Source organism: Mustela nigripes, chromosome 4, assembly GCF_022355385.1.
Source record: "Mustela nigripes isolate SB6536 chromosome 4, MUSNIG.SB6536, whole genome shotgun sequence".
In the NCBI taxonomy this organism is placed as follows: Eukaryota; Metazoa; Chordata; class Mammalia; order Carnivora; family Mustelidae; genus Mustela; species Mustela nigripes.
Genome location: NC_081560.1, coordinates 75,518,099 through 75,544,573, shown reverse-complemented (window position 1 = coordinate 75,544,573; position 26,475 = coordinate 75,518,099). Strand labels below are relative to the sequence as shown.

Below are 26,475 nucleotides of genomic sequence, written 5' to 3'. Positions count from 1 at the left end.
AATATATTTTATGTTAATTTCTTTAAAAAGTAACAAAAAATAATTTTTAAAAAAGTAACCCTTGATCTTATACAAAATGTTCATTTAGTATTAGAGAACCAAGAATTGACTTAATGGGGAAAAATTATCATCAGATATAAAATATGTTTCAGCCTTAAGAAACTATTTTATTAACAAGTCAGGAAATAACAGATGTTGGCAAGGATGCAGAGAAAGGGGAATCCTCCTACACTGTTAGTGGGAATAAGCTGGTACAGCCACTCTGGAAAACAACATGGAGGTTCCTCAAAAAGCTGAAAATAGAGCCACCCCATGACCCAGCATTCGCACTACTGGGTATTTTCCCTAAAGATACAAATGTAGTGATCTGAAGGGGCACATGCACCCAAATGTTTATAGCAGCAATGTGCACAACAGCCAAACTATGGAAAGAACCTAGATGTCCATCAACAGATGAATGGGTAAAGAAGAAGTTATACACACACACACACACACACACACACACACACACACACACAGGAATACTATGCTGCCATAAAAAGAAATGAAATCTTGCCATTTGCAATGACATGGATGGAACTAGAGGGTATTGTGCTAAGCAAAAAAAGTCAATCAGAGAAAGACAATTATCATATGATCTCCCTGATATGAGGAATTTGAGAGCCAGGGCGGGAGGTTGTGGGGGTAGGGAAGGAAAAAATAAAACAAGATGGGATCAGGAGGGAGACAACCATAAGAAACTCTTAATCTCAAAAACAAACTGAGGGTTGCTGGGGGTTGGGGGGGTAGGGAGAGGGTGGTTGGATTATGGACACTGGGGAGGGTATGTGCTATGATGAGTACTATTAAATGTGTAAGCCTGATGATTCACAGACCTGTACCCTAGGACAAATAATACATTATATGTTAATAAAAATAACTAAAAAAAGAAACTATTTTATTTTCACTACCCATCTAGAACATTCTAGAAAATTCTTTGAATTAGCAGATATAAGAAGAGTACAACTAAAATTACAACTTTTCCAGAATATTGGCTATGCTGTATAATATCCTGGAAGCTACTTAAAAATACACATACACACACACATACACCCCCTTATACTTAATACTGTCAATTTGAAGGCCATATATAATGAAACAATTTAAAATTACTAGCAACTTAAAATAAAAATCTCAAACCTTTCAAGTTCTTTCTTTTGTCCTCCAAAAGCAATCACAGTTCTGATGGCTGCTAAGACCTCTTCAGCTACTGCTCCAGCTTTTGCATATGCCAAGAGTTCTTTATCAGTAAACGAAGACAGTATCTGTTGAAAAATGCAATTTCAGATCATTTAAACATTTTTAAAATTTATCTTTTGTAAAATAAAAATAATATATACACCAATGATCCATGTATGTTAACGTATGTATAGAATAAAGTCTGCCTTTCATTCATCTCTGGTCATGATGTCCTAAGTACACATATTCACACTGTTAGCACTTCAAATTCTTTCTGGACTGAGATGGTATGCAATATTTAAACACTTTTATTTTCTCACCAACTACCTCATGGATCTTCATCTAAAGAAATAAAACTGGGGCTGTGGGGAGATCTTCAAGTTCAGAAAAGGAGGTATATAGGATAATCATAAACAAAATGAGAAAAAAGGCATTAATTACATAAAGGAAATACAATATGAGCTGAACACAGCAATTGTTAATTGCTCTCTGGATTGGAAGGTGTCAAGGTGGGAGACCAGAAAATGCAGAGGCTCAAGCACAGAGCGGGACTTGGATTTCAAGGTTTCCCAGGGGCCAGAGGAAGGAAAGAGTTCCCTCTTGAGCAAAACAGTGTACTCAGCCACCAGGGAGATCTTTTATTTTATGCTCGCTCCATGATCCTTCTGCTTGGTTCCTGAGCATTTATTCTGTGGCACGGTCCTGGGTGGATTTTATACACGGGATCTCATTTACTCTTCTCAGCTGCACAGTGAAGTAGGTATTATTTTTCCCCACCCTGTATATGAGGAAATGAAGAGGCGAAAAAGTTAAACTAATTTGCTAATGAGTGAAATCGCTAAGATTCAAAGCTGAGTCCATATGGCTGCAAAACCTGAATTAACAGACAGGAAGGAGCGTGAACTTCTCTTGATCTTGAACCAGGCACTGACATATGAATGTGCTCCTGGAGGGCCCTGTTGTGAAAATGGGATCAACTAGCACAGGCAAAGGACTCTGTTACTAGTTGTCCCTGGAATGCCTATGTCAAGTAAGACACTGAAGGGTTACATGCAAGTGATTAGTAATAAAGTTTGAATTAAACAGCATTACACTTTTTAAAAAAGATCTTGTTTATTTAATGGACAGAGATCACAAGTATGCAGAGAGGCAGGAGGAAGCAGGCTCCCTGCTGAGCAGAGAGCCCGATGCGGGGCTCGATCCCACTGGGATCATGACCTGAGGCGAAGTCAGAGGCTTTAACTCACTGAGCCACCCAGGCACCCAGTATTATACTCTTTCAATAGGTAATTCAGAGGCATTTGCAGACTCACTTATACAAGGAGTATCAGTAAAAAGCACAAAATTGTTTTGATTTTTAACAGCACTTCTTCTTTTGCTGTGTGTTAACGTAGAGGAGCTGCGACAGATTTAAGAATGAAACTCACGATGTTGAGTTAACAAATGTGTGACTACTGTGAGGAAACTGTGGTTAATCTGATTGCCTTAGGAGCCTGTTATGCAGAAGCTGACAAACCACTGGTAAGACCAGCTGAGATGAGAGCACCTCGGGAAGAATTCTTACAGGAGACACAGAAGAGGTCAAAAGTGATAATGCACCCCGCGGTCTCCCCACCTCCACCCCCGTCATTCTTAGGCTCACATTTAATGAGCACGTGTCCCATGAGAAGGCAGGATTCCTGAATGCACATGCTTGGAAAGGAGGACACTTCTCCTTTTCCTTAGATCCATTCAAGCTTATTCCATCCAACCTATGTACCCTGAGATATCTTAATCCCTTAACCTTAAATATACCCCATAACAACCCTTCAGGGAGGCAGATTTGAGAAATTTTCACCTCCTTGTTTGGCATCCGGTAATAAAACACTTTCTCTCTGCCACAAAAGTGGTGTCCGTGTTTGGAATGCAGGACATCAGGCAAAAACCCTTGTCCAGTAAAAAGAATGGGTGGGTGATGGCAATGAGCATTTATTAATCATGTCCTATGTGCAAATATTGTGCCACACGTACCTACCTTTAGTACCCAAAGCAATAACCCAGTTATGCACTAGACCTGCCTGGTGTCTCAAAACAACTCAAAGGAAGCAGAATTTGCCACCCCAAACGTGCCCCTTTGGTATATTATTTTCTTGGACTGAAGGCTTAGATCTGTTTAAATTTAGGGTTAGTTTCAATACTCCTTCCACCTGCCTCTCTTTCTCCTCTTCCTTTGAGACTCCACTGGTGGCAAATGTTGGAATTTCTGTTATTGTTCCACAGATCCCTGGAGCTCTTTTCATTTTCTCTCTGTTTCAGAGTTAAGTGAATTCCGCAGTTTTCTCTCCAGGTACAGATTCTCTTCTGTCATGACCACTCAGGGAGACAGAGACCATCCACCACACCCCGAGTTCTGCTGTTGTATCCTTCTGTTTTCTCATTTTATTTCATCTTGTTTTTAGACCTTCTACTTCACTGCTGATATTGCCTATTTTTTTTCTTTTATTTCGAGAGAATGTGTAATTGATTCATGAAGCATTTCTATGGTGGCTGTTTCAAAAATCCATGTCCAATAATTCTAATATGTGATTTATCTCAGTGTGTCAGTTCATTGTTTTTTGTTTCTTGGTTTGTTTTTGTTTTTGTTTTTGTTTTTCTCATTGAAGCTGTGCTTTTCTTGGCTCTTTGTATGGCAAGTGACATTTTACTGTATCCTGGACATTTTGCCTGGTGTGTTAGGAGAAACGGTCCTGTTTAAATCTTTAATTTTTAACAAGTGGTTACCTTGTATGGGCTTAGCCTGAAATTCCTGGCCTACTTTTGTGAGCTGTGTTTCCAGTGGCAGTTTCCTGTTCAGAGGCTTTGTGCATTATTTTGGTTAGCAGGGTGTATCTCGAGCTGCTAGCACTCCTAATGGTCTCTGTTTCTGCCACCTGAGGGAGTGGAAATGCATTCTAGAAGGTTATACTACTGGCCATCTCTCTCAGTGGAGGCAGTGTGTGGTGGTTCCCCTTGCCTGTGCCCTCTAGCTGCTGCCCTGTCTCTGGGTGGAGAGCACACTTGTCGGAGGCTGCTTACTGGACAAGGAACCTTGCTGTGACTGGGTTCCTTCCTGTTCCTCCTTCCTGCCCCTGTTAGGGAGCAGAGCCTCGGCTTCATGGGGACAAAGAACCTTCCAGGCTGGGCCACATTTCTTTTTTATCATGACTGCTAACCAGAGAACTTATGAAATTAGTTTGAAAGCACACCAAAACTTCATGGCAGAGTGAGGATTAAAACTGAGGTCTCCAGCAATAAGCCTGTAGCTCCGTTTATTAAATAAATAGTATATGAAGCAGTACATAGTTACTAAAAGATTAACTTTCTGTTTTCCTAACTTAACTAGAACAGACATCAATACATATTAAATAGTTCTTTAATAAATACTGACATGAAGAGTTTGCCAACTGACTTGCTTGATGTTCCAGTATACAGAAAAATCAATTAACACACAAGATTTTGCCAAGTATTTCAGCTGATAGAGAAATGCTGTTTAACCACCAAGACTATCATTTACACGTTGTTGCTCTCAGCAACAAATTAACCAAGTCCTCAGAACCTCAATTTCTTCCTGTGTTAAATAAAATAATATCTACATTTCAGAAGGATAATACATACTTTCCTGACATATTAGATGCTCAATAAATGGTAGTTACTGTTTGTAATATCAAAATACTATCCATCCTACAGGGTAAAACTTTTACAACTTAATATTTACCATCTGATTTATTTTATGTTAGGCCTGACTATGGTTGGCCCATCAGTATCTTATGTTTTGGCCAAATGAGTTTGTAGTGCTTTCTCTAAGTTGTGGTAAACACAACAGAAACTACAAACTTGACCAATCCCTACTGCCATGCACTCTTACATCAAATCAATTTAAAATGAACACTACACCCAGCCTTGAAAAAGAAAATAAGTTTTATAAAATCATCAGAGACCTGTGTGCAGAGTTGGGGAGGGCCAATGATACTCCTTTGCCTTTGTGATTGGGAGGAAAAACTGCAGGCTTGGATATACATGCACAGGGACTAGAAAGTATATATTTCTTCAAAATTATTTTCATACCAATAGATTTAAATATGTTAAACACTAGAGAACCATTTATAACACTGACAGAACTGTTAAATCAATTTACAAATTAAATGAAACCTAAAAAAAACCCTTAAAAATCAATGTTAGTTGAACGGGACATATGTGCTGTTCTGTGAACTTAAATCTCTATGAATATGGGATTTTCCACAAAGCACACAGCTCTTTTAAGAGTTGAGTGTGCCCAGACGTCTGGGTGGCTCAGTCAGTTAAGCATCTGCCTTTGGCTCAGATCATAATCCTGGGGTCCTGAGGTTGAGTCCCACATTGGGCTCCTTGCTCAGCAAGGAGTCTGCTTCTCCCTCTGCCTGCTGCTCCCCCTGCTTGTGCTCTCTCCCTCTCTCTCTCTGACACAGAAATAAATAAAAAATCTTAAAAAAAAAAAAAAAAAGAGTTGGGTATGCCTTTGGGCCCCTCGGTAGCTCAGTTAGCTATGTGCCTGCCTACAGCTCAGGTCATGATCCCAGAGTCCTGGGACTGAGCCCCACATGGATCTCCTTGCTTAGCAGGGAACCTGTTTCTCCCTCTCCCTCTACCCCTATTCCACTGCCCCTCTCCCCTGCTTGTACTCTTTCTCTTTTGCTTGGCCTCTCTCTCTCTCAATCTCTCTCTCTCTCTCAAGGAAATACATAAAATGTTAAAAAAAAAAAAAAAAAAGAGTCAAGTATGCCTTTTATATGAAGTCAGGCGATGAGATGTGAGAGCTACTTCTTTCTAGCTCAACGCTTTCTCAAATAACCACGTGGTCCAGGACACCATGGAATCCAAACAGGGGTAGGATTTAGGGAGTTGAAAGGCACTTATTCCCACCGATTTTGAACAAAGGATTTATGCCTGGGTGACTCAGTAATTAAGCAGCTGCCTTCAGCTAGGGTCCTGATCCGAGTGTCCTGGGATGGAGCCCCACATCAGACTCTCTACTCGCCGGAAGCCTGCTTCTCCCTCTCCCACTTCCCCTGCTTATGTTCCCTCTCTCGCTGTTTCTCTCTCTTCAAATAAATAAATAAATGATCAATAAATAAATAAATAAATAAGACCAAGTATTGAGGTGCTCCTACAGCCTCAGGACAATTTGGACCACGTCCCCTCACGAAGCTGACCAGCTAAGGATGGGCTTTGCTGCAGTTTTCCTGGACATTTCCCTAAATAGCTTATTTTAACAAATAAATCAAAACACACCTAGTTAAAGGTCCAAATAGACCCCACTGTGAGCAAGAAGGAACTCTACAGAGGACAGACCTATGAGAAAAAGCAGCCAAAACATAACAGCAGTGCACACAGCATACACCACAAACACCTCCTAATGCACCAGACCCTGGACAGTGTATGATCGCTTCTTAGCATTACTCTTAGGAACAGGAAACCTACAAAGTGACAAAATGGAAGAACTCACCCCAAAAGATCAAGAAGAAACCAGAGACAGGGAGTTTCTCAGAACAGATGTAAGCAATCTAACTGAACAAGAATTTAGAAAAATAGTCATAGGAATACAAGCTGGGGGGTGCCTGGGTGGCTCAGTGGGTTAAGCCTCTGCCTTTGGTTCAGGTCATGATCTCGGAGTCCTGGAATCAAGTCCCATATAGGGTTCTCTGCTCAGCAGGAAGCCTGCTTCCCCCCTCTCCCTCTGCCTGCTTCTCTGCCTACTTGTGATCTCTGTCAAATAAATAAATAAAATCTTAAAAAAAAAAAAGAATACTAGCTGGGCTTGAAAGAAGTATAGAGGACACCACAGAAATTTGCTGCAGAGATAAAAGACCTAAAAATGAGTCAGGCCAAAATTAAAAATGCTGCAATAAATATTAGAGCAGAAACAAATGATATGAAAAAATTTTAAAAACCTGGTAGAACAGATCAATGAAACTAGAAGCTGGTTCTTTGAAAGAATTAACAAAATTGATAAATTTTTGATAGATTATCAAAAAGAAAAGAGAAAGGACAAACAAATAAAATTACAAATGAGAGAGGAGAGATCACAATCAACACTGCATAAATACAAACAATTATAAAAGAATATTATGAGCACCTCTATGCCAACAAGTTGGACAATCAGGAAGATACAGAAAAATTCCTAGAAACATACTAACTACCAAAACTGAAACAGGGAGAAACACAAAACTTGAACAGACCCATAACCAGCAAAGAAACTGAATCAGTAATCAAAAATACCCCAAGAAACAAGAGTCTAGGGGGGGGCTGATGGTTTCCCGGGGGAATTGTACCAAATATTTAAAGAAGAGTTAATACTTATCTTTCTGAAACTGTTCCAAAATAATAGAAATGGAAGAAAAAGTTCCAAACTCATTCAATGAGGCCAGCATTACCTTGATTCCAAAACCAAAGATTCCACTAAAAAAGGAGAATTACAGACCAATATCCCTGATGAACATGGATACAAGAATTCTCAACAAGATATAAGCATATTGGATTCAACAATACAATGAGAGAATTATTCCCCCACAATCAAGTGAGATTTATTCCTGGGCTTCAGGGATAGTTCAATATCTGCAAATCAATCAATATGAAAGACCACATGAATATTAGAAAGGATATGAAGGAAAAAGTGAATCAAGATGGGATTGGGAGGGAGACAAACCATAAGAGACTCTTAATCTCACAAAACAAACTGAGAATTGCCGGGGGAGGTGTGAAGGAGAGGGTGGTTGGGTTATGGACACTGGGGAAGGTATGTCTATGGTGAGTGCTGTGAAGTGTATAAACCTGGCGATTCACAGACCTGTACCCGTGGGGCTAATAATACATTATATGTTAATAAAAAATAAAGAATTTAAAATTAAAAAGTAAAAAAAAATTAGAAAGGATCCTTTCAATAGGTACAGAAAACACATTTGACAAAATACAGCATCCTTTTTTGATAAAAACCCTCAAGAAGTGGGGATAGAAGAACATACCATGACATCAGAAAGGCCATATATGAAAGACCCACAGCTAATATCCTCATCAATGGGGAAAAACTGGAAAAACTGGGAGCTTTTCCTCTAAGATCAGGAACACAACAGGGATGTCCACTCTCACCACTGTTGTTCAACTATGTTGAACTGGAAGTCCTAGCCTCAACAATCAGATAACAAAAAGAAATAAAAGGGACCCAAATTGGCCAGGAAGAGGTCAAGCTTTCATTATTCACAGATGACTACGATTTTCTCTGTAGAAAACCCAAAAGACTCCACCAAAAAATTGCTAGAACTGATACACAAATTCAGCCAAGTTGCAGGATATAAAATCAACATACAGAAATCTGTTGCATTTCTATACATAAATAGTGAAGTAATAGAAAGAGAAATCAAGCTATCAATCCCATTTACAATTGCACAAAAAACCCTAAGATACCTAGGAATAAATCTAATCAAAGAGGTAAAACATCTGTACTGAAAACTATAGAACACCTATGAAAGAAATTGAAGACACAAAGAAATGGAAAAACATTCCAGGCTCAGGGATTAGAAGAACAATATTGTTATAATGTCTGTATTATCCAAAGCAATCTTCACATTGAATGCAATCCTGATCAAAATACCAGAACGCCACCAGTGTTTTTCACAGGACTAGAATGAATAATCCTTAAATTTGTATGAAACCAAAAAGACCCTGAGTGGGCAAAGGAATGTTGAAAAAGAAAAGAAAAGCAGGAAGCATTACAATCCCAGGCTTCAAGCTCTTTACAAAGCTGTAATCATCAAGACAACATGGCCTTGGCACAAGAACAGACACATAGATCAATGGAACATAACAGAGACTCCAGAAATGGACCCTCAACTCTATGGTCAAGTAATCCTCAACAAAGCAGGAAAGACTATCCAATGGGAAAAAAAAAATGTCTCTTTAACAAACAGTGTTAGGAAAATTGGACAGCCATGTGCAGATGAATGAAACTGGACCATTTCCCTATGTCACACACAAAAATAGACTCAAAATGGATCAAAGACCCAAATGTGAGACAGGAATCCTTCCAAATCCTCAAGGAGAACACAGGCAGCAAACTGACCTTGGCTGCAGCAACTTCGTATTAGACATGTCTCTGGAGGCAAGGGAAACAAAAGCAAAAATGAAGTACTGGGACTTCATCAAGATAAAAAGCTTTTGCACAGTGAAGGAAAAAAACCCAACAAAACTAAAAGGGACCCTCTGGAATGGGAGAAGACATTTACAAATAACATATCAGATAAAGGGCTAGTATCCAAATCTATAAAAAGCTTGTGAAAATGAACAACCAAAAAATAAATAATCCAGCTAAGAAGAGGACAAAAGACATGAAAGGTATTTTTCTGAAGAAGACATACAAGTGGCTAAAAGACAAATGAAAAAATACTCAGCATCACTCATCATTAGGGAAATACAAGTCCAAAACCACAATGAGATACTATTGGTCAGAATGGCTAAAATTAACAACTCGGGAAACAATAGACATTGGCAAGGATGCAGAGAAAGGAGAACACTTTTGAGCTGTTGGTGGGAGTGCAAACTGGTTCAACCACTCTGGAAAACAGTGTGGAGGTTCCTCAAAAAGTTAAAAACAGTACTATCCCATGATCCAGCAACTGCACTACTAAATAGGTACCTGAAGGGTACAAAAATACTGATTCGAAGGGGGCATGTGCACCCCAGTGTTCACAGCAGCACTACCAACAACAGCCTAATTATAAAAAGCCCAAACATCCATCTACTGATGAATGGATAAAGAACTGGTGTGTTTCTGTGTGAGAGAGTGTAAACATCTATACACACACTGGAATATTACTCAACCACCAAAAAGAACAAAATCTTGCCATCTGCAATGACATGGATAGAGCTAGAGTGTATTATGCTAAGAGAAATAAGTCAGTCAAGGACAAATATCATATAATTTCACTCACATATGGAATTTAAGAAACAAAATAAATGAATATAGGGGAAGGGAAGGAAAAATAAAATAAAAACAAAGAGGGAGACAAATCATAAGGGACTTAACTGTAGAGAACAAATTGAGAGTTGCTGGAGGGAGGGAGGGATGCACTAAATGGGTGATGGACATTAATAAGGCCACTTATGGAATAACTGATAAAATTCTACTCCCGAAACCAATACTACACTATATATTAACGAACTTGAACTTAAATTAAAAATAAATAAATAAATAAAATAAAACCAAGTGTCAAGTATATAGTCTGGGTCACCATATGATATAAAAACAGCCTTCCACCATGGGGGAAGGTGTAGTGGGGACCGTATAAAATCTGGATTTACATGCTTTACTCACCTTTGCCCAGATAGCAGCTGACAGTCCAAGAACAGGACTGATGGCCAAGATCACAAGGGTTAGCTTCCAACCACGTGTAAATCCCACTATAAAACCGATGAAAAACGTTGCTATTGACTGAAAGAACATTCCAATTTTGTCACCAATTCCTTCGTTGATTTTGGAGACATCACTAAACGAACAGTGTTAGAAGTAAACATGAGAATTGCGGATTAGAACTGAATCCATTTCGCTGTTACGTTCTGAGTGTGGGGCAATTGGTTTCCATCCAGGATTTTGCTCAGAAACTTCCTCAGAAAACATCATGTTGTTGCTCTCCTGCACTGCTCTCAGATGACTCTGAGTCTGGCAGGTCTCCCTCATTCGTTGCTAGTCATGCAAATGCCTTCATGCCCTGCCAGGGTGGTAGGGACCAAAGAATGTATAAGGCATGGTTGCTGCTCAGAAGGAATTCGGTCTCATAATGACTTCTGAGTTATGCACTGATATCTCTGAACAGATCTGACAACCTCTCTTTTCATTTAAGAAGGAATAAGAACCGTGTCTGAGTTAAATGTAAGAGCAGGTACTTACTCCGTGAGCCGGGTGTTAAGCTCCCCCACGTCATGCACATCAAACCAGCCAATCTCCTGTCGCATGATAGCATGAAAAAACTGTTTCCTAATCCTGAGTATCTGTCTTCCAGCAGCTAGGCACCAGAAGGACACCTGGATGTAAGCAGCCACCAGCACTCCAGCCCCGATCCCACTGTAATAATAGGCATACCTGCAAAACAACGAGAACTCCCCACAGACCACTTGTACATATATTTTCAGTCACCTAGCTGCCTTTCCACCCTTAAATTAGAAGGGATGGTGACAGGCAGTATTGGTGGGTGGCCTCCAACTGCATCTACACCAATAGAGTGGGGTTGTGGCTTCTGCTTTGGCTCAAACCCCAGCTCTTCACTTTGCTGCTGTATCATCCCGGGCAAGTGGCTTGACCTTCCTAAAGCTCAGTCTTTTAATTTCTTATCTGCAGTGAAACGCAGATAAGAGTAGGAAGGCAGCAGTGCGTGCCATGCACTTCAGCCAGTGCTGGGCACCCAGTAAGCTTCAGAGGATATGCCAGTTACTAGGAAAGGCTCATGCGATGCCTTGAAGCATCAGAGCATTGAGTAAGACCTACTGCTGTATTCCTGTCTACTTAGATTGCCTCGGGATGGGTTGATGAGCTCTTTGAGGTGTTTCTGCACATTGGAGAATAGAAAGAAGTGACAGAACCTGTCAGAAAGTGGAGCCCAGAGATGGAAATGGTCCCTTGGCCTTCTGGCAGAACACATAAGTCAAATAAAAAGTATTTTTACATCATCTTTCCAACTAGCCTTTGTGAGTTACCATAAAATGCTTAATGAATCAAGTACCACGCTTCCCAGTTTAAACTCAAACAATAAAAAATTCGACCATGTTCTAAACTAGACCCTTGATCATCTAGAAATGGTGAACTTATGTTTATTTGCTTGGAATCTTTATGTTTTTTAAAAAAGCAAACAAGTCTTGCACCTTACTAAATGAGTTCATTTTTAGGTTAAAGACAAATATTCTGAAATGAAATATGGGATTCCAATATTCCTATCTTTACAAGTTCATTACTTGCCACCCTCCAATAAAAAGTCTGGTATGAGTCACACAGAAGTTATAAAAATGATTATGTAACAACATAATCACGGAGATTACTATTCGCAACAGGGTGTTCAACCAGCAGGCATCTTGGTAAACACATCTCCCCGAGGTTATCCCTTGTGATTACAATGTATTTATCTGGGATGAGGTAATGAGAATACTAAACTAGAGTTAATAGACAACTCAATAATTAATTATTATCCAAGTGTTAAGCAACATAGAAAGAAATGGCTCAAAAAAAAAAAAAACCCCACTTAGCAAGCAGAATGCTTAAGGAGTTAATGTATTCTAAACCATCAGTCCACATTAATTCAAACAAAATACAGTTAAGTATTTGTAAGAGTATCACAAGACACTTCCATCTCAATATAAAAAAAATGCCTCTCCATAGGAATATTTTCTTCTCATCTTTCAAAATATGATCAAGAATCTCTATTTTCTTCAAATCTAACAGATCATTTACAGGATAATGTGAAATCACTACTTTCTGATTAACCAACTAGTACCTTTGGACATTTCTTATAAGCTGTTTTGGGAAACAAACTTCGAGATACATAAATCATTAACAAAAGCTTCCCAGGGTGAATGAAGGTCAGAGGGACTATATTTATTCTGGGATGTTTTATTTCATTGTTTAGAATCTGATGCTGTGTTAAAGAAAAAATTATGTTGATTGATCTCATCATATCTTGACTAAAAGAACCCAGGAAGCAAGCTAATAATTACAAAGTCATTGTAAACATGTGATTCTTAATTTAATTACATTTTTTAAAAGCCACTTTGAACTCCTTTAATTTCCCGGTTATGATATTCTATACTTACAATGCATATATATATCTAATGTAGGCTTAACCTTGACTACAGCTCATACTGCAAATTCATTTCTTAAAAAGTAAAAAAAAAATTTACATTGTATCCTCCTAGAAAACTAACAATGATATTATTCTTAAAAGTCTAACTCTTTATTATAATAAGGTAAAATTTTATGCTACAAAAATACAATGCTAAGTTGGATACAGAAAAGCTTAACAATAGTAAGGAAAATGTCTAATTACGTGGTCATTTCCTCCTCCAGAATGTTGACGAAAGGTGGTTCATTTGGATTACCTAGATCACCACAAAACAAACATATACCATTATGTCTCTTTGTTCTCCATTAAAAATAAGCATGTAAAAATGACTCAAACTTGTGTCACTTAATAATTTACACAAAAATAGGTTAAACTGATATTCTAACTATGTGGAAGCCTTATGGCATCCATTCAAATTCTTCACTGCTGGCCATGTGCAACCACACACAGACTTAATTCAGTGACGTTTATTTGCAAGAAGAAAACCACATTTATTAAGAAGCAGTGTATCAGCTGGAATACTGGCATCCATGAATTAAAATATTTTATGAAATACTACTCTGAGATGACAGAGAGAAACTCTTTTCTAGGACCTCTATCCTGATAATTAAATACCACTGCATACTCAACATTAAATCACTTAGCATTTAAATCTAGCACTGCATTTTTCCATCTTTTATTTTTATTTAAAAAATATAAAACACAAAAGTTTATGGAATAAGCACCACCAAGCTCATCATGCAAGATTAGCAGATGTCATCATTTTTAGACAAGGTACATTAAAACCTCAACACTGCCCATCCAAAACACACACACACACACACATACACACACACACATACATACACTCTACTGTTCAATATTTTGGTGTGCATTTTTTCAGTTTCTTTTCTATATGTATGTCTACTCACACATAAATACACACACATGCTTCTTTTAAAAGAAAAATCACAGCCCACAATCATTGGCCCATTTTCTGTCAATCTGTGTGTATGAACGTGTATCTCCATATTTTCAAAGTTGTGTCTATTTCAGTTCTTTCCAACCTTTCACTGTTGCAGGCAATGCTGTATTACACATACCCATACCGGTCTATTACAGAGGAATGCATGGTATATATTTTTATAGGATAAATTATCACAATCAAGTTTGCTGGACCAATGGGGATGCACACTTCAAATCCTATAGTCATTTCAAAAGTTAGGTCATGAGAGGGCCTCATTCAGAGGAGTCTGATTTTGACAGGCATGGGGAAGAGGAGTAAAGGATTTTCTGGCAAAGGGAGCAATGAGGACAGAAGTCCACAGGATGTTTGAAAAGGGAGGAAGCCAGTTTGCCTGGGGTATGTTGTGGGGATGGAAGAAGGTGGGTATGTGGCTGGAAAGGTCGTCTGGGCCCCACAGGTAACGTGTATCAAACTAGTAGTCACTCAGCAGTTTGAGCAGAAGAGGACATGATTAGAAATGGGGCTGGGATGACTTACCTGCTAGAAATGCATAGGATTACCTGGACTAGAAAGAGATTGAACAATGTAAGCTATTACAGTGACATAAGCACAGAGGGTCTGAACAGAAAAGAAGGAGAGTACCCATAAGATTCAGAGAGAGAAGTTATAGGTTCTAGCAACTGCTGTGCAAACAGTAAGACCTCAAGCCTAAGCATCTGGAGAGCAATGGTATCATACTGGGAAATGAGAAGTCAGGGGGGTGGGAGGGGAAGCAGATCTGGTCAGATGTGAGAAGATTATTGGTTTAGTTCTGAAGATTTTTATTCTGTGGTATCTGGAACAGTCAGCTGAAGATGTCTAATAACTATTTAGACTCTAGAGTTCCCATTCTGGAGAGAGCTCTGGTCTGAATGATTTAGGAGTCATGTGCTAGAGGCCATAGATAAATTCAGGAAAGAAAAAAGCCATCTCTCCTTACCAGTGAGGACAGGGTGAGGGTTAAAGAGAAGAGGGTAAGCAAGCACAGAACCCCGTGGAATTTACATTTAGGGGTAACAGAAAGTAAGAAAGTAATAGAAAGATGCAGAGACAACAGCTCAAAGCACATAGCCCAGAACGCTTTTTGCTCTGTATTGCCTTCAGTAAGGCAAGAATACATGTAACCAGATGGATTTTTTAAATCAGCTATGAGATTGTTTCTGCTCTGTATTTTCAAGGACAAAATATTAAATAGCTAGCTGGGTAAGGATTTTTCTCCACATGCAAAAAAGATCATAGATATCTTAGAAGATATCTCATTAGGGATTTTCAATCTTTTCCATCTAGCCAGGAAATGCTTCTAATTGGTATTCATTGTTGCTAGCGTGTATTAATACCAAAGCAAGACAAACTTTCAAATCTAACTCTAAATCTGTCTATTAATTGCTGCTACCAGTTTTCTCAATTCTAGAGATAAGGAGCAAATGGTGGCTTCTAGGTCCATAGTCACTTTAGACTGCTCGAAAAGCAAGAAATTATGTTAAAGGTCAAAATTGACTCCTTCATGTTTTTGTACAACACATACATGCACTCACACACGTGTATGTATAATATCATAAAATAAATATATGTATGTAAATATGTATCTCTCATATATGAATATATGTATATGTGTATGTATATACATACAGAAATGTAGTCATCAGACTCTAACTTCAGCAAGTGCCTTCTACTTGTGCTTCAATTGTATCAAACTGTGCCAGTCAGAATAACAATGAGGCATTCAAATCATCTGACAGAGATAATTGCTACTGACCAATGAAATAACAACGTTACATTCTCTGGACTCCCTCCAACCAACTTTTCTTTTCCTCCAATCAAATCTTATTAATTAAAAGTGCTCTGGCCCAGAGATTTTCCCTGCCTCTATGAGCTTCTCACAAAACGCTCATCCTGAGTTAGGCATGCCTTCACAAAGTCAAAACTTTAAAAAGATTTATTTTGGAGAGAGAAAGTAAGCATGTGCATAAGTGGAGGGATGGGCAGAGGGAGAAAATCTTCAAGTGGACACCCCACTGAGTGCAAAGCCTGACACGAGGCTGGATCCCACAACCCTGAGATCATGACCCAAGTCAAAACCAAGAGCCAGATGCTCAAGTGACTGAGCCACCCACGTGCCTCACAGAATCAAAACTTTCAAGCTGAAATGACCTGAGAGATCATACAGTCCAATTACTTTTTACTTGTATAGATCTTAAAGGTTACGCCCAATCCAATAGTTTTAAGGAAGAATGCTTAAATAGTATCCAAAAATTAATACTGTTTTTAAGTAGGAAAAGCCAGAAACTCTCTATATAACATGTGTGTGTTTGTGTGTGTATGTGTGTGTGTGTGTGTGTGCCCATGCGTGTACATGCCTAACAATATCAACCAAATAATGAGTACCGGAAAGCCAAAGATTTAAGTGCACCTTTTGTTTTAATAAAATACTTGCTCAGACTCTTGACCACGTTTTCCTCCTCTGGCTTCCAGAACCTCCTTCTCCTCGTTCCTCCATGACTGTGATGCCTTTTAGTGTCATTCACTGATTTCTCATGTTCTCCCTCTCCCTACAAGCCGGTGTTTCCCAGGCCTCCACGCACACTCCAAGGGTGACTCCAACCACTTCCACAGCTATAGGGATTCCCAAATCTGGACTGGAGCTATTCAAATCCTCTCCTTCCTCAAGGTCAGCGCTCTGGTTCAGGACCCGTCAGCCCATTCCTCTCCTCTAATGAGAGATCCTAACTTGTTTTTCTACTCAATCAGGTCTTCACATTGTCATCAGATTTTATTTTTGCCAACAACAATATAACCATGCTGGGGCACCTGGGTGGCTCAGTCGGTTAAGTGTCTGACTCTTGATTTGGGCTCAGGTCATGATCTCAGGGTTGTGGGGCTGAGCACTGCATTAGGCTCCACAGTGGGGTGTGGAGTCTACTTGAGATGCTCTCCCTCCCTCTGTCCCTACCTCCCCCCCATGCTCTCGCTCTGTCAAATACACACACACACACACACACACACACACACACACACACAATGTATGTGTGTGTGTGTGTATCTTCCATGAATAGCCTTCAATGACAGTCACTGCATCAAGAATAAAGTCCAAGATCCATAACAGGTCATATTAGCACCTTTTCAACCTTGTCACAATATATCTGACAGGATAACATTTTTGAAAGGTCAATGAATGATCTTCCAAACATTTTCTTTACCCCCACACCTTTCTCGTTTCAGCACTAGGGCACTGTACAGTCACTGTCTGGAGGGAGGTTTGTTGCAGCATTAAAAAAAATAATAATAATGTCCGAGGTTTTTCTTGGTTTCTCTGTTCCTGAAGCATTTGTCCTTGGGTACTGGAGAGTACACAGACCATGACAAAGTATTTTGATTAAATGTCATTAGGCTGAGCTCCACCCTTTTAGACAGAAGAATATTTTTCACACCCTGAGATTCAGCAGAGAAGTAATGACAACTTTCTTTCTCCAAGCTTCTATTCATTCTCCTTTCTCTACAAGTAATGCCTTTTACCACATTTTTTCCCCTTCTGATAACGATTCCTTCTCCATGAATATGTTCAAGTAAGACCGCGTCTCAAATGGCTTACTCCTAGTAGAGTGACTCACCTTGTCAGAGAACTCCAGAGTAACCGACACATGACTCAATTGACTAAGTCAATGCTAGAACTATGGGGATCGATATCTATCTCTGCTTCCCATGCCCACTGGCATGGCCCCTGCATAAATGGACTCCCTTAGTCTTCTTTGTCTCCTCAGTACCCTGCTCTACCTGCTGTAACCTAGCTTGTCCCAAAGGTTTACAAGTGGTTTCACAAAGCCACCACACATGCAGATGACTGCACAAAATATTCCATCCAATCATTCTATTTTGTATGTAAGTGCTTCATATAAGATTAAAAAGATAGACTAAACCAGTACCTTACTACCCAAGCAAGACTTCAAAGAAACCACAACGGAGTAGTGCCCATCACCAAGACCAAAGACTCTATGCTATTTAAGGATCACACTACATTGCATTTTTATCTGACACAAATATCTCAGTATGTTTCCTAATTTTACCTACTGAACACTTAAGAACAGTATGAATAAAAGTATGAGACATAAATACGTTTTGCAATTTTCCTAAGGGAAAAGGAGAGTGTATTATAAGAGTGATTTTTAGAACCCATCTGCCACAGAGCTTTCATGTTAGGCACTATTTCAGACACCAGAGACACAACCTAGCATGAGAAATCCATTTTGTTCTAATCGTATTGGACTTCTGCACAAACAGGAAATGCTTTTACTTTCAGGCCCAAACCTCCAATGCTGAAATTTCTAAGATAGTTTTTCCCAGGAACTTCCTCTCTCCCTGCCCCCGATGCCTTTCTTCCCACTTGACAAGATGTAATAAACAAGTAATCCAATAAATCCACAAGATAATTTTTAAGTAATAAATCTTGTTGAGATAAGCAGTAATGCTATAGTGACTTTCAGGTGAGTTAGAGACAAAAGGTCTTTCTGAGGGAGAAGTGAAAGTTAAGAAGCCCTTACAGAGAGATGGGCAGTTTCTGCAACACCCCAAGCCAAGAAGAAAAAGGGAACACTCAGAGAACAGAGAGAAGGCTGCTGCGGGTGGGGTAAGCAACGAGACTGATGGGCAGGAGGGGGTAAGGTCATGTGAGCCATACTGGCCAGTGAAAGGAGTTTCTATTTATTCCATGCAACAGAAAACCACTGGGAGAGCTGTGACCTGACTTGGGTTTGTAAAAGCTCACAGCGACAGCTTGTGAAGAACTGGATACAGCTGGGCAAAGTGGAGTTAGGAAGTTAGAGTCACATCGGCGGCAACGAGCATGGCTCCGTGCACAGGTTGCAGTCAGAGATATTTCTGGTGGGCTCTATGTGGAGTGAGCTCAGCGCTGTGGCGGGTGGTAGCAGAGCAGACAATTAGCAGAGATCCTGGCTCTGAGCTCCCTCCCACCTCTTTCAACCAAGGAAGGCTCTCCATGATGACGTTCCATGAGAGACATTATATACTCTGGTGATGGGGGGCAGTGTGATGAGATGAGCCACAAGGGGCATTCTAGCTCAAGAACACTAGGAGCCCAGTCCTTCCAGTCTTTCTGTGCAGGAAGCTCCATCAACCACATGCAAGCGGAATTGGGGCCTTTTACCTAGATGATCAGTCCCTCCATCACTGGCCCAGGCTAGAGCCTGCTGCTCAGTGAGGCTGGGCTTAGTGCAGGGGACAGGTAACTCCGGGAGCCACACTCTCCTCAGGTGTGCTTTCTTCACATCCCTGGCCTGAAGAGCTACATCTCATGGCTGCCTTGCCTGACATACCTATAAGCAAATGTACAGGATGTCTTCGTAGAGAAAACACCAAGTGAAAATTTGTATACCACAATTTTCAGCAGAGTTTGAAACCACTAATAGTAGAGTTGACAAAATATTAGACTAAAAGGTAGCTCTGAAAACTAGCAAGCAATTCCATTGTATTTACATGGCTTCAACTTCCTTGCTCTTGCCTTCTATAGATTAAATAAATTATGATTAATAGATTAATAAATTATGGATTTGGGCCAAGTTCTAGGCCTCTTTTTGCCTATGAAATTCCATGATTCAATCTTTCATTAGGTTCATTCCATTTTTTAAGGATCAGAAATAGGTCAAATATCATCTACATATCTTTTTTAATGTTGTCTTTAAATTGGAGAGATGACATGGTAGCTAATCTACATTTTGGCTTGAAAAGCATTCTCCTAATAATCATACATACAAAAAAAATCTGGCTATATTCTACTACTATTCTAGAAATACTAGCCATATCTTTTTTTTTTTTTAAGATTTTATTTATTTATTTGACAGACAGAAATCACAAGTAGGCAGAGAGAGAGGAAGGGAAGCAGGCTCGCTGCCGAGCAGAAAGCCAGATGCGGGGAAAGCCTGATGCGGGGCTTGATCCCAGGATGCTGGGATCATGACCTGAGCCGAAGGCAGAGGCTTTAACCCACTGACCCACCCCGGGTGCCCCATACTAGCCATATCTTTAACATTAATACAAACTTCAAAAAATGCCATGCTGAAAGTATACTTCCAAATATGTTGTCAATATTGGATACTCAATTTTCTAGAAATTGAGCTCTAAGAATTTTTCTAGTGAAATGGTTAGGGGCAGAGGAAAGCCTTGAGCAAATGCAAGAAAATAGAGCCATTATGGAAATTTTTACAAAATACTTAGAATTCAAATACTATCTATATCATTCTACTTTGGAGCATACAAAATGCTGGCCTTGAGGGCACACGGGGCAATGTTTTCTTTGTGTACGTCAAAGTCTTGAAACACACACTCAAGGTCTGTACATGATTTATTCACTCATAGTTAAAGCAGCAAAATACAGATGATGTTGTGAGGATAATTTTACAGATAGTTTTCATGTTCCTCACAAGTTTTAGAGCAAGGGAATGGAAATGATAAATATGAAAGTAAGCTCTTTCCACATTTCCCCTTCTTGTCTGAATTATGAAACTATACTAGATTTTGAGTGACTTACATTTTCTCCATTCCTTGGCTACCAGTGTGGAGGAAACAAAATAGAACCAACCCTAATATAGTTATGGAGAAAGAAAAAAGCCATCAGGGTGGGTGTATCATAAATTGAAGCATTAGAGACAATAAGTAATCAAGTGTGTATTGAACGAGTACCTAGGGCTGACAACCACCACAAGGCATGCAAAACACCCTCCGTATCCCTTAATTTCTGGATCAGCGTGTTATCTTTAGCATTCTCCTTTTTGCGTGTCCCTCTGTCTCCTCCAGTGCATGGGCTTGGGACCAGACTGCCTGGGCTCGAATCCTTATTACCATCTCTATGACCAGAGGCAATTTAAATTTACTCAACCCTCTGGACCCCTTTCCTAATCTGTCAAGAATGAAGGAGTCCATACATGTAATGCACTAAGAAGAGCGCCCACAAATCTTAAATGCTCAGTAAACGTTAGTTTTAGTTATTGTAAACGATGGAGTCTTTTCTCAAGGCTCAAGGCTCTCACTCTTTCTACGTTTCTCTACATCCTATCCCAGGAGGTTTAACATCCCTTCCACTCAAATATTGTCCACTCTCTAGTCTTTTTCTGAAAGCCAAGATTCAGTCTTATTTCTTCAACTGCCTGGCTGTCATTTACAGTTTTTACCCAACCTGTCACCTTCAACACATGTCTAAAATCACAATCGTCTTTATCTGTGCATTTCCAGAAAGTTTAAAGTCTCCCGAGGAAGATGAGAATTCACGGAATATGACAGAAATTCAGCGGTGGTTAATTTTTGTTCAGCAAAGTTGTATAACAAGACCAGAGAGTTCCCCAGGCCTGAATCATCAGAGATTTTCAGGCAAAGGAAAATTCTAAAAACAAGATAAAGACAGGTGGGAGTAGGGTGTCAAGAAATCAGGTCCACAACAAAAAGAGCAGAACAAAGGCCCATGTCTGATTATCAGGATAAGACTTCAGCAGAAAAGAAAGACCTCTTGCAGGGGTTTACTGTAGCAGCATAGAGGGATCTGCTCACTTTAAGTTTTAAGAGCTGTCTGGTTAAACCCAATGATTACTGTAAAACTCTCAGGCTTTAAAAGCCTTAGCAAATCCAAGTCTCCTCTACAAAAGGAATACTTCTTGTCCAGAAAGGAGGTTCTGGTCCTTAGTCTACCCCCATGGAGAGGTAATAGATATTACAGTGGGGGGGCAAAAGAAGAAAGGTCAGAGTGTCAGGGTCCTGGGAGTCCATTAGACTGGCTCTGCCTCCAGAAACATCAGGGAGCTCATTTGCTCTCATCTCTAGGCCCAGCATCAAAGCCTTTGAGGCTGTCCCCACAAATGATTTGTTATCTGGAAATGGCAATCTGCAGACAAGCAGGTGAGCGACAGGGAACTGAGTGTCCCTGACTAAAAATTGCAGTAGAGATTGCACACTGCTTCTGGAAACACACGGAAGGATATATAGCAGGGTAGTGGCAATAAGGGGTGGTGCTGAGAGAAGGATATTAACTTATTTATTCCTCAATATTTATTTTAGAGGAATTTCACTTGTTACATAGAACATGTTTATTTTGTGCAGGAGAGAGGTACGATGCTGATCAAATCTGGTTATCACCTCCTCTTGGACCCCTCCTATGATTCTTATATATGGAGTCAGGTGCCCTTCTCCTTTCCCAGGTATTTTGTGCATCTCTGTATCACAGCACTAATACCCACATTTGTGGGTTCATGTATTCATTCCTCCCACTCCACTAAGTCTCTTGGAGGGTGGGAATGAATACTTAGGACATGTACTGTGCCTGGCATGTGGAACAGTTTAGCACAAATTTACAGGTTGAACAATTGAAGATAATAACCCCCCCATTCAGTGCCCGACCTCAGGGACTGGTGATCCTTTACCGGAAAGAGTCAGAAGGTAAATACTTTAGGCTTTGGAGACCATATGGTCTCTGTCACAATAATTCTACTGCACAGAGGAGTGTCAAAAAAGCCACCAAAAATATGCAAATGAATGGGCATAGTTGTATTCCATTAAAATTTTATTTGCAGATACTGAAATTTCAATTTTATATAATTATCCTGTGTCAAAAAATATTGTTCTTCTTTTCTTTTTCTCCCCCAATGATTTAAAAATAGAAAACCATCCTTTAGCTCACAAGCAGTACAAAATTAGTCAACAGGGGTGCCTGGGTGGCTCAGTGGGTTAAAGCCTCTGTCTTCGGCTCAGGTCATGATCTCAGGGTCCTGGGATCAAGCCCCGCATCAGGCTCTCTGCTCAGTGGGGAGCCTGCTTCCCTTCCTCTCTCTCTGCCTGCCTCTCTGCCTACTTGTGATCTCTATCTGTCAAATAAATAAATAAAATCTTTAAAAAAAAATTAGGCAACAGTCCAGATTTGACCCCTGGGCCATCGTTTGAGGACCTTGCCTTCTCAGGCATGGCTAGTCGTTCACAGTTACTAAGGAAATGCTGCTGAAATGTACAATTATCCACATCTATAACAAGGACTGAGTAACTCTAGATATGTCTCAAGCTTTAAACAATATAAAAATAAGTGTCACAGAGTTCTGTAAAGATGAAATGATATAAAAAACCATATCATCATTCCAAGTTATGTAGGTTTTCTGTGAAGAACATGGAAGCATGAGTTTACTAATGACATGACCATGGTAATGACCATTTACTGAGTGCTTTTTATAAACTAGGCCCTGTTCTTTGAGCCTTAAATGACTAATCCATTTAATTTTCACAACTACTCCATGAAATATGTTCTACATAGAATATGTTCTATGTAAAAGAACATTAAAAAGTCAACATTTTTATAGACAAGGAAATTAGAATATGAAGAAATCCCCCAAAGCTCAAAACTAAAAAATGGTGAAGGTAGGGAGGCTGTGGCCAGGCAGTCCAACTCCAGAGCCTGCTTCTAACATTGAATATGGTTTCTCCTAAAAGCCTGATAGAAGCACAGTTCAAAGCTTTCCCAAGATTAGAAGAATGAGCTAAAGGAGGAGTACAGGCGAGGAATGCAATGTCAACTACAACCCCAGCTGGAAAACACGTATTGCAGGCATCTATGAAGGAGCCTGCTGTGACCAGCCCATGCAGTCATTCTCCAGTCTGGGAGACTGATCAGTAGACAAACACACAGGCCTCTCAGGGAGCTAGTCTCTGCACCTGGACCACTGTCTGGGAACTCATTCATGCTTATTAGATAAATGAGTCTGATTACTGTCCATCTCATCATATCTGCAGGAGGTAGACATAGTCATGATTAGTACTCCCACTTAAAGAAATCTACTGTTTTTTCATAAAGTAAGAGATAATATCTGGGTAATGAAAATATAGTGTATAAAAATCTTGGTGGCTCAGTGGGTTAAAGCCTCTGCCTTTGGCTTGGGTCATGGTTTCAGGGTCCTGGAATCGAGTCCCACATCAGACTCTCAGCTCAGTGGGGAGCCTTCTTCCTCCCCTCTCTCTGCCTGCCTCTCTGCATACTTGTGATCTTTCTGTGTGTCTCAAATAAATAAATAAAATCTTTTTTAAAAATCTTAATGCAGTTTCTAAAAAAAGGCCACTGGACATTACAGTAGTTGAGAATCAGCATGGGCACAGATGGGGGCATCTGGATGGCTCAGTGGGTTAAGCGTCTGCCTTCAGCTCAGGTTATGATCTCAGGGTCCTGGGATCAAGTCCCACATTGGGCTCGCTGTTCAGCGGGGAATTTGCTTCTCCCTCTACCCTCCTCTTGTATGCTCTCTCTCTCAAAAAATAAAATAAAATCTTAAACCAAAATGAATGGGCACAGATGTACACATAAGATCTACTGGGCTACCAGAGTACTAAAGAGTTGATTCTTCCACTGTAATGTGTTAGGAAAACTAACTCCAAAGAATATTGCCAGATACAGCATGCAGAGGAACCAATAAACCTAGCGCTGTGAACTTCCTTTGGGTGAATGGTATAAAAGAAAGGGGCCAATTCCAAGATGGATCTTCTGGCAGCTCCTTCTGGATACCATAAAAGGACATAATAAACTCACAGGAATTTTACATAGCTCAAACATACTTTAAAATTTTCTGGCCCAACTCCTATCTGCATTCACAGAACTCAAGTAAGCCAGCCTCAAGGTAAACAATGCATTCTTCAGAATTACAAAAATGGGGTTCCTAGGACCACTGACAGGTATCAAAGGATCTATAAATACCCCAAATCAGTATGAATATTTATACGCATATTTTGGGGGAAAAGATTCATAGCATTCATCAGAGACTAAAAATTGAAAAAGCTATGTGAATATCCATGTATTGTCAAATGTATTCTCAAACAGACATTTTCAAAAGCTCTACCACTTGAGCGCACACCAGGTTGTAAGTCTTTGGGAAGCTGAGTTTTAATCAATCTAGGCTTGACCAAAGGTGACTTGATTGCTCAGAGATATCAACCAGTTCCTCCTTGGTCAACTGTGAATGTGAGAGTGTGTATGGCTCCCAAATCTTTTCAATGGTTCAGTCTCTTTCCTGCTCTCCTGGAAGACTGTTTTAGATCTCCTTCCTTTATCAGCCACGTGTCTTACTTCTCACTTCACTGAGAAAATTGAAGTAATCCCAAGAAAACTTCCACAAATTCTCACCTCCTCCTTAAGCCAGCTTTGGGCGCTGGCTCTCACATGTTCTCCATTTCCACCCATTACAGTGGATAAGTTTATCTGTGCTTCTACCTAAAGCAAGTATTCCTTTGGGGCATTATATTCCATCCTTTGTCAAGGACATCATGCAAACAACTCTCTTCCCTCACTCTCAAAGCATCATTTTTCTTCTCTATCTTTTGGATCATTTCTACTAGCATACAAATAAGCTATTATTTCTTCCATCCTAACACACACACAAGCTATTATTTCTTCCATCCTAATACACACACACACACACACACACACACACACACACACAACTTCTCTTGGCCATATTTCTCCAAGGAGCCCAACCTGTGACAATACCCAAAGTTAAGTTTCTGGTATTTACTGCCCAAACCTACTGTCTTTTTTTTTTTTTTAATTTTTTATTTTTTTATAAACATATATTTTTATCCCCAGGGGTACAGGTCTGTGAATCACCAGGTTTACACACTTCACCCCACTCACCAAATCACATACCCCCCCCCTGGCCCCAGTTACTACCCCCCTCTCCCAAACCCCCTCCCCCCGGCAACCCTCAGTTTGTTTGGTCTTTCTTGATAGTAACTGCATCCAGATCCAGTCTATTCTGCTTCTCAGGCTACACATTTTAGAATCATCCTGGACTCCTATCTCTGACACCCATATTTATCATGTCAAAGAATCTCATGACTGATTCCTACTTATCATTTGATGTCTAGATTAGGTGGGTTTTTTTGTTTTGTTTTTTTACCTCTTCCTGAAACTTCCTGGGATTTTTCTGACTTAACAGAGCTATCTTTTTCTACATATCTCTGCCAGCACTTCCAAAGTGGATTCTGATGCTTGTAAATATTATCTTCTCAAACTACCAATTACCAATTGGTACCAACTACCAATAGGAACTGTAGGCCAGATCCCTTCAACTTCCACACAGGTAAACCCACTAGTATATTTACTAAGAGCTAAACATTGCTTTTAGGTGACAGGTTTTTAAGTTTCCAATAAAATCAGTGCTGCAAATAATACTTACTTCCATTAGTTGTGTTTATGAAAGTTACATTTCCTGCAATTCCTGCATTTGCAAAGCTATCTGTCATGTTTCCAAACACCAGCATCATGAGGGGGAGTGCAGCTCCATGGATGATGGCAGCCATTGTCCCCACCAGCATATACAACTTATCAAGCCAATTTGAGTAGCGAAACTGAAAAAAAAAAAAAAAAAAAAAAAA

The 26,475-nt window shown here is 39.8% G+C and overlaps 1 protein-coding gene across 1 annotated transcript in view; it reads right to left on the bottom strand.

Moving 5' to 3' along the window:
- ABCB1 (ATP binding cassette subfamily B member 1) overlaps positions 1-26,475 on the bottom strand; it is a 104,790-nt gene that overhangs the window by 59,777 nt on the left and 18,538 nt on the right. The window contains exons 4-8 of the mRNA XM_059396925.1: positions 26,277-26,448; positions 13,296-13,347; positions 11,153-11,344; positions 10,580-10,751; positions 1,180-1,304 (exon numbers count right to left, since the gene is read on the bottom strand). Coding sequence (XP_059252908.1) covers positions 1,180-1,304; positions 10,580-10,751; positions 11,153-11,344; positions 13,296-13,347; positions 26,277-26,448 — 713 coding nt within the window. The remainder of the gene's footprint in view (positions 1-1,179; positions 1,305-10,579; positions 10,752-11,152; positions 11,345-13,295; positions 13,348-26,276; positions 26,449-26,475) is intronic.